The sequence below is a fragment of the Aulonocara sp. 'chitande type north' Nkhata Bay genome, linkage group LG3 (genome assembly GCF_057382095.1).
Source record: "Aulonocara sp. 'chitande type north' Nkhata Bay isolate Kocher_YH1m ecotype deep benthic linkage group LG3, A_spYH_male_GT1.1, whole genome shotgun sequence".
NCBI lineage: Eukaryota > Metazoa > Chordata > Actinopteri > Cichliformes > Cichlidae > Aulonocara > Aulonocara sp. 'chitande type north' Nkhata Bay.
In genome coordinates this window covers 35,236,244-35,248,717 of record NC_141346.1, presented here as the reverse complement: position 1 = coordinate 35,248,717, position 12,474 = coordinate 35,236,244, and the positions used below count along the sequence as shown (strand labels likewise).

Below are 12,474 nucleotides of genomic sequence, written 5' to 3'. Positions count from 1 at the left end.
ACTAATTTGCATATTAAGTCATATCTCAACAACAACAGAAATGCATATTCAAAACATTACCAAAAAAATAATAATAATTATTTTTCTTCTTACAGTAATAACTTCTTTTGCTCAATCAGCACACGACCACTTCCAATTTACAACTTTGAATTAAATTTATTATCTGATCATCGTTTGGTAACACCCCTATATTTTCCTTTTCACAAAAGCCCCCAGTTGTCGTGCAGATTCTCGAGTTATTCCTCAGCAATGGATAACCTCAGCATCTGATAGCAAATGTCTATTAAAACTACACCATTTAGCATTTATGTAATATATTAACATTCATGAGTGTAAGCTGGTCTTCATTGCATGTATGGGTTTGTATTCAGATTAATTTATGCATATTTGTGCTGAGCTGTGGATTCAAACTGTCTCGCTCCTCATTCTCTCCAAAAATAATTTCACGTATTTCTACTTGTGTATGTATATTTTCTATTCATTTATGTAATTTAGTCTATTTATTTCTTAATTTCTTTATTTATTTTATTTACCTTTCTATTGCGATGCTCTGGACATTTCTAAACCTCCACAAGTTCAGCCTCAATTTTAAACCCAATTTTCATATGCTCTCACCTTAACACGTCCAGCCTTCACCTCTCCCCTGTCCTCATCTACTCTTCTCACAGTTGCCTGTGTGTGCTCCCGAATCTCCTGCAAGCACAGGCCCAAATCAGCTGTTTCTTCTTCTCTGTTCATTCTCTTCTTATTTTCAGTCTCTTATTTTGCTGTTTGACTTTGCATGGCAAATCTGAAACTCAGACAGTCCCATCAAGTCCATCCACACAATGATGTCACTGGTACACTTCCCAGCTGGTGATCAGAGCGCATGTTTCCCACCATGGTATTTATACATGCTCCTGGAACCTTCAGAGTTTTAGGTCAGTCCTGCTGTCTTTTGCCTGCTGTTAATTCTTGAAGTCCACAGTGTTGCTCTGCCTGTCTTCTGTCTTCAGGAAGAGATTGACCGTCCTCACAGCTTCTTCTCAGGATAAAGACAGGATGAAAGGTGAAGCTGTGAAATTTTCAGCCAAAACATGGCCTGTTTGTCGTCCCAATTAAGTTAATCTAACATTTTGCCACTGTACTCATCCAGGAGGTTGAGCCAAGTCCATGGGCACCTGTATTAATGCACTAAGACATTTATTTAATCTCATTTCCTTTCATTTCTCTAATTCTTATACCTAGATTTTAAGGCGTCTTTCTCAATCTCACGTTGCACACACACCAGGCAATTTCCATCAAACTGCCTGCAAACATTTCACTTCCTGTCACAGACACACACACTCACCGAGTGCTTCTTACACACACACACACGCACACACACACACACACACACGCGCACACACACACACACACACACACACACACACACACACACACACACACACACACTATATATATATACTGTACCCTCTGTAATTTTACTTACTTTTAACATAAAAACATGCACCCTCGGACACGCACACAAACTGAACAGGTTCGCACAGGTAGATACTAAGGTTTTTAAACTTGCAAGCATTACCAAAAAAGAAATCCTTCACATCGAAGTCCTCAGCATGATTAGCAGAATTCCTTTGGCACACATCCTCAGCACAATTAACAGTTTTTCAACACACGTCACAATTCTCTTAGCTCAGCTCTGCAGCACAATTCACACAATACTTTGAGCACCAATTTAGCACAATTCACTCAGGTGTTTAGTAGCTCTTCTCACACACATCACACCATTCTCTGTCACACTTTCAAAACAATATCTACTTCTGACTGTACACCCCAAAGAGAATTTTACACTTCACTATATATTCGCACATTTATACATATAACAAAAGACACCAAATGTGAAGACATACTTTTACACAAACATCTGCTGGTACCAGACTTTTCGACTTTTCCTACACAATTTTGACAACTTTAAAAGCGTCCAATGCCAAGGTCTAACCTTTTTCTGACCAATTAACCCGTATCAGTTCCAAACTGTGACTGGCCCGATTTCTACACAACCTATTTTATTGTTAGAAGCGTCCAACGCCCAAGCCTAGCTTTGCTGGCCAAAAAAGTGCATATACCGTCCTAGACGGCAAAGTGATTCTTCGATCACTGGTTATTAAGAAGGGTCCCAAGTCCTTCCAGTCACCACCTGGGATAAATCTTCTCATGTGTCCGTGAGAAGGAGGAAGTTCCCACCTGTGAACTTGTGCACTTCTTAGAAGTCTAACTTCTGTTCTAAAGTAATTTAAATTCATTTAAAAAACAATCAAAACTCTGACAGAAGGTTTTAATCGATGTAGGTCCAACCTTATAACCAATAGGGACTTAAATCCCTCAAAGAAATAACCAATTACCTATTCTACGGTCTTTTCTTAACACACACATTAACTTCTTTTTTCTCTTTCACCATTAAATACCATATTACCTTTAACTCACTACTGTCATTCTCAAAGTTTCATTATTGTTACCCCAAAGCTTTACTTTTATTCTCAGAAATTAACCAAAATCAACACAAACATTCACCAGTAATCTACTGAACAGACTTTAGTTTTACCACTACTGAGCCAATTTAATAGTGAAGATCATTAACTCGGCGAACAGATAATTTAGAATTCATGCAATTTGCACACTTTGCTTTAACAGGCTGTGTATTGTATTTGTATTTGTATTGTCGAGCCAGCTCTCCATTCGCTTCATTTTACGATTTCACCTTAAGCCGAATTTGTCCTCTCAGCCGTAAAAGAATCCTGGGTTTTCGGCACTAAATAATAAATCTGGTTCTTGTCATTCTTTTACTGAATAAAGAGAACACGACTCAGTTATTTAAAATATTTATAATTATTTATTCAATCATCTTCCGGAAGATAGAGACATGCACAGCCCAAAGCCAGTTGCAAATCTCTAGCATTAGAAGCCAAAAATGTGTATCATATAGGTGTTATTTTGGTCCTTTACACGTCACACATAGTTTCGATCAAAACAACTTTTTCTGGGCTGACCTGATGTGTGTGTGTGTGTGTTACATAGTTCTGCTTTTTCTCCCTGTACTGGTTTCCTGTATTTTATTAACATGCCTGTGTAGCTCTGCACTAAACTTCCTGTTCTTCAGTCTGACTGAGCACTTGGTTTATGAGTCAAAGCTGGCCTTGCTTTACACTTTACACTTATTTATAATCCAAACCACTGGGTTTTTTATATATTTGTACTGTTTTACAGAAACAAACAAGTAGCACCCGGTGATTCAGAACCCACTAAAACTATGACGTTTTTATTACAACATGCTGATGTCTGACCTTTGAACTATTACCTTAAAGCATGAAATCTTTGGCCTCTATGAGCTGTAAAAGCTTCAGATTTTAAGATATATTCATGCAGTGTGAGATTTTGCGAAGAGTTATGGTGTCATTGTGATGTCACAGGGTGTTGTTTTGAAACAAAGTATGTTGCACAGCTCTCTCTCTATGTCCTTTCATATGCGTAATTATTTATTTAATAAAAACTAAGTGAAAATGCAGAAAACTATATCCTTACTGCTTCCATATGAATTACAGTTAGGATTTTTTTTCTTTTCTTAATGTTGCTTTGTATTCCCACTATAGTACATTTTAAATGATGTGAAATTGAAGTGCGTAGTTCCGACTTTAATTCAAGGACTTTTGGATAAACTGTTTAGTAATTAAAGTGATATTTCTATACAAAAGGTCGTGTCACATACAATACAACTACGGCACTGCTGAGCACTGAAAGACAATCATTTCTTGGTCGAACAAAGTGTAGGACAGCACAATCACACCAACCAGGGAGCACTCACACATGGCATGGTTTGATACATTTGAACTGTACACAAAATATGTGTATGGTATTAGTAAGGTATGGTATTAGCAGGACACACACAGTAAAGACCATGAGAGGCCACAAAAATGATGTGCAGTGCATTTTGGGCCTAATAGTCGGGGCAGTACACACATCTTTTTTCTTTCTATGTGAAAGGGTAGAAACAGTAACCTATTTTAAGATACTCAAAATTAAATACACAAACTAAAATAATTTTAATACAATGATTTACCATCACAGCCACCTTCAGTTTACTTAATGATGGCAGCTTCAGTTCCTCCTTTGTTATTTGTTGTTGGGTTTTTTGTATTAAAAAAGTGAAAGCATCCTCTTTCTGAGCATTCGGCACAAACCAGTTCTGGGTAGAGGAAGTACTCAGAACAAGGAAGGAGGAAGAAAAAGAAAGAATGAAAAAGATGCTTAAGGTTTTAGAGTTTGTTGATCTGTGGAATTCAAGAATGTGTCAGCACAATGTCAATGACGAAAGCCATCAGTTTCAGAAACTCTTATTATTCACAAGTGCAAAACTAAATATAAAAAAGATAAATAAAACAAAGCTCTAAATCTTAGACTCCACAGGAGTCATTTACCATTTATGAGTTTAATTACAAAAAAGGTATGGCTTGTTTGTTCTCTAAAAAGAACATGGAAGCTAAAAAAAAAACCCACAAGACCTCTGGAATAATGTTCTTTGGACATAAAAAAAGAATGAGGTGGAGGTGTTAGGTGTGCAATGTTTGACAAAATCCAAACCCAGCAGAACAACTTAAACACCTCACAGCACGACACAGTGTTGGATTGGTGAAGAGTTGGGCTTATTTTTGCAAGCACGAGAAATTTTAACTTAGCAGTTATTGAGTTGACTGTAAACTCCTCTGTATGTCAAAGCACTCGAGAGTAAAGTTTGTGATACCATCTGTCCAACAGTTAAAATTTGATAGAAACAGAGTCATGCAACAGGAAGATGAAGCACAAATGAATAGCTGGAAAAGAAAAAAAAATCAAGGTTCTGTCATAGTCAAAGTCGAGGCCTCAGCTGGACTTAAATGATCTATCAGGACTTCAACCCTGTGCATAAACCATTCATGACAAAATCTGTAATTTCAATTAGTAGATTACATGTACATTTTCCAAATAATTTTATTACATAAGTGAATGTAAAACATTACTGTAAACAACCACAGCAGACCTAACGACATTTTACTGCTTTCAGCATACTTTTATTTACACTTTGCTCACGGTTGGTATACACACACACACAGCTGCAGCTCTCCCGCTGCCAGCTCAACATACCAACAACAACACCCACCACAGGCAAGAACAGCTTTTTATGCCGGCGAGGCATGATAGCAGATGCCAAGCAGGTGCGTCCATCTCACTTGAAGTTTGCGTTTTAGTAGGTAAAGGTGAATGCTTGGACATGAATTGAGCTGTGGTTTGGGGAAGGCCTCGCAGGGGACTGGCGACAGCTCCTGGCCCTGACAGATCCCCATGCACTAAATAGAAGTGAAGACATTAAAGAATTGAAAACAAGGAGGGAGGGAGGGTGGGGCATGAAATGAGAACAGCTTGCAGAACTGGTGGAACCTATATAGATGACAACCGGAAGGAGCGTCTTTAGAGGCGTGGTCCCGCTCCTGAAATTCCGATAGATAATCTCCAATTATTTTCTGTCTTCACTTCCTTTCAGTGGAAAAAATGTACAGGATTGTCCTGCTGGGAGACAGTGAAGCTGGGAAAAGGAGCCTAGCAAACACCATGTTTGGAGAAGATGCATTTATAGTTAACACTGAATGCCAAACAGAGTCCAAATCTCTCCATGGAAGAAGGATTACCCTGATTAACACTCAATTCAATTCAATTCAATTCAGTTTTATTTATATGGCACCAAATCACAACAACAGTCACTTCAAGGTGCTTTATATTGTACAGTAGACCCTACAATAATAGATACAGAGAAAAACCCAACAATCATATGACCCCTACGAGCAAGCACTTTGGCAACAGTGGGAAGGAAAACCTCCCTTTTAACTGGAAGAAACCTTTGGCCCAGGTAGATCAGAGGACGAGCTGAAGGCTGAAATAATGAGGTGGATCACTAAGTGCACACCAGGGTCTCATGCTTTTCTCACTGTGCTCAAAGTGGAGAACAGCAGCAGCAGGCTGTCACTGAGAAAATAAACCAGTATTTCTCAGAGAAAGTGTTTAAATATGCAGCTCGGACACAAAGCATTTCAATACATGTTGTACCCTGTATAATTGTGTATGTGACAAATAAAGGTTGTTTGTTTTTTGTTTTTTTGTTGTTACAGTTGTCTTAATTCAAGATTCCCCAGACTCAGAGGAAATGAAGATCAAAGAGTTTATAGATCAGAATAAATATCTTATGAGGAAGTGCAAAAGCCGATACCAAATCTTTAATAAATACACTCGACAAGGTGACAACATCAGTAGCCAGTCCCAGGTTGCACAGCTAACACAATCCGGTTGTTAAGTCTGATGTCAGTAGCTGTGTCTGGGCCTAAACTCCGCTGCAGGTCCATATATCAAACGATCACTATGGCATTAGTGAGAGTTGAAAAACTGTCTAAAGTCTTTCATCTTTAATAAAATGATCAGCGTTCTGCTCTACCAGGTGTAACAATTGAGTTTAACATCCAGGCATCCATGAAAACGGTACCTACCACGGGTCACATGTATATTGTAAAAAGTGATCAGGTGTTACGAAAGCTGAGATTTCTGATGCTCTTTTTGTAAAAGGAACTTGCCAATAAACTTTAAGAAGGTCAAGCTTACTCACATAAGCAGCAGATCTGACGCTGTCAATACAGTCCTCAATACGGGGCAGTGGGAAAGAATCAGGTACTGTTACTGCATTTAACTTGCGGAAATCTGTGCAAAAGGGAGGTGTTCCATCTGATTTTGGCGTAACCAGGCACAGAGAGCTCCATGGACTATAGCTTGGGATAGCCAATCCATGCTTCAGAAGGTAGTCTGCTTCTTTGTTTATCATTTCCCTTTTTGCCATATTCACACGGTAAGCATGCTGCTTAATAGGCACTGCATTCCCAACATCAATGTTGTGCTCTATTACAGTAGTACGTGAAGGCTAGTCCCCAAAGAGTTTTAAATGAATGTTGACAAGGCTTTCAATATCTAACTGTTGCTCATGGGTCAAGTGAGAAAGATATGTAGACAACTGGGACAGTACCTCAGAATTAAGCATTCTGGCATTCTGGTAGCTGGCATCACAAAGTTTGAGCCCATCTTCATCTAAACTCGACCTCAGTCCTGAGGAAGAGTTCAACAAGAGAGTGTTAGGATGCCTGGGTCGTTGACCCAGGGTTTTTGAGTTTATTATATTATTTATCATTTCTAGTCTTTGGTTTCTTTGTTAGAGTTCTGTCTTATGGTTTATGTCTCTGTGTAATCCTTAGTTGCTGTCTCCCCTGTCTGCTATATCCCCGTGTCCAGTCAGTGTCTGTGTCTGCCCTGGTCCCACGTCTATGTTCCCTCTGTTGTATTGCCTGCCCGTGAGTCTGTGTCTGTAAGTTCAGTCTGTGTTATGTTTCCTGTTTTACTTTGAAAGTCCGTGTCTCATGTAAATGCGTCTGGTATTGCTTCCTTTGTCTCGTTAGGCCTGATTTGCCCCAGCTGTGTCTTCCTCCTGTTGCCCATTCCCTGATTGCTCCTCTATGTATTTAAGCCCTGTGTTTCAGTTTGTTGGTGTTGTGTAGTGATGGGCAGATGAAGCTTCATGAAGCATTTCATCCAATTGGTTCACCCCAGCGCAAAGCTTCATTTGCTCTAGTAGGACATCTACTGGATGTAAAAATATTAGTTGGCATGAATTTGAAGAGTGTGGCCTTTTGCACACAGCCTGTAAATGTCAACAACAAAAGGAGTGTGTAAAGCATATATATTGTAGTGATGGCAGTATACTGTGTATATTTTTACTGGCAGTATGGAAAATGATTATTTGGAAATGCTTAAAATGGAAATGATCATTTACTGTGAGGTGAGGTGTGGCTGGGGTGTGGACAGTAGTTGTGCTTTTGTAACGTTGAGGTATGGACAGCTACACACTGAGGCTTTGAGCCTCAGTCCTGCCTGTTCACATTTTATTCTGTAAAAACTAAATTTTCACTACTTGTATGACCTTTTTAGTGGGGAGAACATAGCTAGGATTTAATGATTTAACAAATCTTTTAAATCCTTTGTCCTCCACAATGCTAAATGGCTGGGAGTCCTCAATCACCATGCTAACCAGGTCTTCATCTATTGGAGATTGTTTTCCTGAGGAAAGACAACAACAACAAAGCACAAATATAAATATCACACACGTCACTTATTGCATTATATAATATTATATAATTTAGTAACATTACAGCATGCTATATTATCATGGCATTTGATGGCTCACCTGGTCTTGCTCCACAATCAGTGTTCCCCCTATTCTCATGCAAAGCTCTGTAGTGCCTAAGCATGGATGAGGTGTTGTTGTTATATCCCAGCTCCCTGGCACATAGCAAACACTTCACCTTGTACAAAAGTACAGACAGCTTAACATAAGTTTTATTGTACCATCAGTATTATGAAAATACATCTTCTGCAGAAATTTACATACCTTGTTGGGAGGAATAAGATCAAAATGTTCCCACACAGGGGAGGACATCCTCCTCTTCTTAGCTGGCTCCATTCTCTCCTGACTTTCTCTCCTCACTCTCATAAACCTCCAAACTGTCTCCAAACTCTCACTAACAACTCTCCATCAAACACCCACATTTTGAATGAAGTCTGAGGGGTTTATATCGCTGTCATATCTTGCGGCAAAGTTCGAACCACTTCATGAACCAGTCACGTGGTACAGCCGGGAAGCGAGGCTTCGGACGTCATCATTTTCAGCTCGTCCCATAAATGAAGCAAGCCTCGATACGTGCATCACGGAAACGCCCCCTCCATTACTCGACACAAGCTTCGAAGCCTCGATACAGAACGTCAGATCACTAGTGTCGTGATCTACTCTTATCTACTCTCACTTACAGTATGCTGTGTGTTTTGGTTTTCCTGCCTGCGTTAATGTTTGTTACTTTGAGTTCAGCATTAAAGCTATTTTTTGAGTTCACGTCTGTCTCCGGAGTCTGCACTTTGGGTCCTTTTCCTGCCTGCACACAGCTGTCACATGACAGAGAGTTTCTGGAGATGAGATTTGCTCTGATGGAGATGGCACAGACTTATCTGCGGGACCACAGAGAGGATCAGCTCTAGAATGATAAGATTTGAGCATATTGAGATGGCGCAAGCGTGTTTTACGCTTCCTGTCTGGTGTTTTAATCACATAGTCAGTGTCATTTACTTTCTTATCCACCTGGTATGGTCCACAGAAACGGGCAGATAGTGCAGAGCTAGCAGTTGGTAGAAAAACCAAAACCTTGTCACCTGGATTGAAAGATCGAGGAACAGCTTTCTTATCATACCAACTCTTCATCTTCCCCTGAGCAGAGGAGAGGGTTTCTGCAGCTGCCAACCTGGACTTAGGGAGGCGCTCTCTGAATTGTGAAACATAATCCAGAACATTAGTTTTCATCACATGGTCTGTTGACAAGAACTGTTCTTTCAACAACTTCAAAGGTCCCCGAACAGAATCACCAAACACTAGTTCATTTGGGCTAAACCCAAGGGATTCTTGCTTAGCTTCGCGTATGGCAAACACCATCAGGGGTACTCCCTCATCCCACTCTTTTCCAGTATCCAAGCAGTATTTCTGCAACGTTGCCTTGAGTGTCTGATGCCAGTGATCTAATGCTCCTTGAGACTCAAGATGGTATGCACTTGACACAACATGCTTAATCCCAAGAGTCTGCATGACGTGCTTGAAAAGTTTAGACAGAAAGTTAGTTCCTTGGTCTGTCTGGACTACTTTCGGTGCACCAAAAGTAGTGAAAAACTTTGTCAAAACTTTAATCACCAAAGGTGCAGTTATTCTTCTGAGTGGGACAGCTTCTGGAAAACGAGTCGAAGTGCACATTGCAGTCAGTAAAAACTGATTACCATTCTTTGTCTTGGGCAATGGACCAACACAGTCCACAATGACACGTTCAAAAGGTTCACCAAGTACTGGTATAGGATGAAGAGGAGCTATAGGAACTGTCTGGTTTGGCTATCCTGCAATCTGATATACAACCAGGGGCGGAGCGTGGGTTGTTTTGTCAGAAGCCCGGGGTCTTTTGGAGTGTAAATTTTTCATAGTTAGATGCCTGGCTGACAACTGTATAAAACAAAAAGTACACACAATATTCGAAGCACATAGTGCACACGGTGCGTGAATCCCCCCTGATATTGGTATGATCCGAGCTCAGGCACTAAGCGACTGAGCGAGAGGGCGGGGCAGCTGCTGCCTGTGAGTGTGCTGTTGGAGAAACGGAGCCAGCCATACTAAGGAGAGCTTAAGTTTGACCAGGTACCAAAGCAAATCATTCGTACCGTACAAATAATGTAAATATGACGGTGCATCACGAAAGATTGATATCAAACTGATCACTTGACCAATATTACGTTACTCGCTCTTCAAGTGAATCAACAAATGGCGAAATGAAAAGCCGAACAACAACAATGCTATTTTTTTAGAGAGTCTTAGCTTACGTGTGTTTATTTCATATTTTCAGTTCTTACCCTCCCCGACTAAATCGGTTTCAGTTATGTACTGAAATATAAGAATGGACATTAGAGGCTTCTTTCAAAGAAAAAACTCAGGTAAATGTTATTTTATATATTATGCTTTGTATGTTGTTCAGTATATTTCTATGCAAAACAAGAGGGATTTCAGTACACAGCAGGATATTCACATTTGTAACCAGATATTTACATACACTTTAGGGAGAAAACATAAAACATTTTTACTGTACAACATCAATTTAGAGTAAACTTTTGTTTTAGATAAATATTGAAATATATTTTGAATTAGTTAAATGTCAGAATAAAGCGAGAGAAATCTGTCTATTTATTATCACTTTCATCAAATTTAGGAGTACATGTACACTAAGTTTATTGTTAATTAATAAGAAACTCCAGACGATTCCATTCTGAGCTGAAGAAGCTTCTGATAGGTTCGTAGAGTCCATGTGAGTAAATTGGTGGCACACCTGTGGATGCATATAAGGCAAAACACTGTTTCTTTGACATGGGAAAAATCAAGAGATGTCAACCGAAACACCAGGAAAAGAACTGTGGAGCTCCATAAGTGTGGCTCAATTTTGAATACAATTTGGTGCCATTTACAATTAAGAAATACAGACAATTTCTCTCTTTACTCTTAAATTTAACAAATATAAATTAAACATTTAGTCTAATTTGAGGTTTTACCTTAAATAAGTGTTTGTGTTTTTATCTGAAGAGCATGTAAATATCTGGTTTCAACTGTATATTTGATGATGTTGGTGTTTGGTTTGATTGTCAGCACAAAGAGGGAGAGAGAGGGTGAAAGAGGGAGATGGAGAGGAGAATGAGGACAGAAGAGAAATGGAACAAGAACCAGGTGAGACAGACATGTTAGTCAAATGGTTGTTTGCCAAAACATCAGAACACGTATCTAGTACCTAGTATATCTTTTTAGGTTTGTTATTTTTCAAATTCTATATTTATTAAGTTATGCAAACTTATTTGCACAACAAGGCTAATTAGTTATATAAACTTTTCTGAATCTAAATAGAGTACTTTGGTAGAATTAAAAATAATATGGCACAAACTTGATGCAGCAGGTGAATCGTTAAGGATAACTGAAGGAGGTTTACTGGAAGGAGCAGCAAGAGATGATTTAGGAACTCTAGAAAGTGGTCCAAGACAAAATGTCCTCCCACAATATCCGCTGAGCCAGTTTGGAGGCCAGCAGAGGGCGTTCAATAAGAGTTGGTGTGAGCAGTTTACATGGCTGGAGTATTCTGTTGTGAGGAACTTGGCTTTCTGTTTTTCATGTCACATTTTTGGGAAGCAGAATACTTTAAAAAAAGATGGCCTCAGTCATTCAGGGTTCTGCAATTGGAAGAGGGCTTTAAATGCCTTTAGGGAGAACGAAAAGAGTTCCAGCCATTCGTCTTCTATGATCTGCTGGCACAGCTTTAAGACCACAAAAAACCAAGGTGACATTGTTGAGCAACTTAGATCAGCAAGCGCAGCAGAGATTTCAGAGAGACGACAATATCTCCCCAGGATCTTAGCTGTAACAAGTTTCCTTGGAAAACAAGGGCAGCACGGTGGTTAGCACTGTTGCCACACAGCAAGAAGGTCCTGAGTTCAATTCCACCATCAGGCCGGGGTCTTTCTGTGTGGAGTTTGCATGTTCTCCCCGTGTTTGCGTGGGTTCTCTCCGGGTACTCCGGCTTCCTCCCACCGTCCAAAGACATGCAGCTTGTGGGGATAGGTTAATTGGATAATCCAAATTGCCACTAGGTGTGAATGTGCAAGTGAATGTGAGTGTGAATGGTTGTCTGTCCCTATGTGTTAGCCCTGCAACAGACTGGCGACCTGTCCAGGGTGTACCCAGCCTTTCGCCCTATGACAGCTGGGATAGGCTCCAGCGCCCCCCGCGACCCTGAAAAGGATAAGCGGAAGCGA

General features: G+C 39.9%; 1 protein-coding gene across 1 annotated transcript in view; it reads left to right on the top strand.

Annotated features, from left to right (window-relative positions):
* LOC147335342 (uncharacterized) overlaps positions 1 to 1,034 on the top strand; it is a 46,308-nt gene extending 45,274 nt beyond the window's left edge. Inside the window, exon 4 of the mRNA XM_086286055.1 lies at positions 996 to 1,034. Coding sequence (XP_086142181.1) covers positions 996 to 1,034 — 39 coding nt within the window. The remainder of the gene's footprint in view (positions 1 to 995) is intronic.
* Positions 1,035 to 12,474: the final 11,440 nt, after the last annotated feature.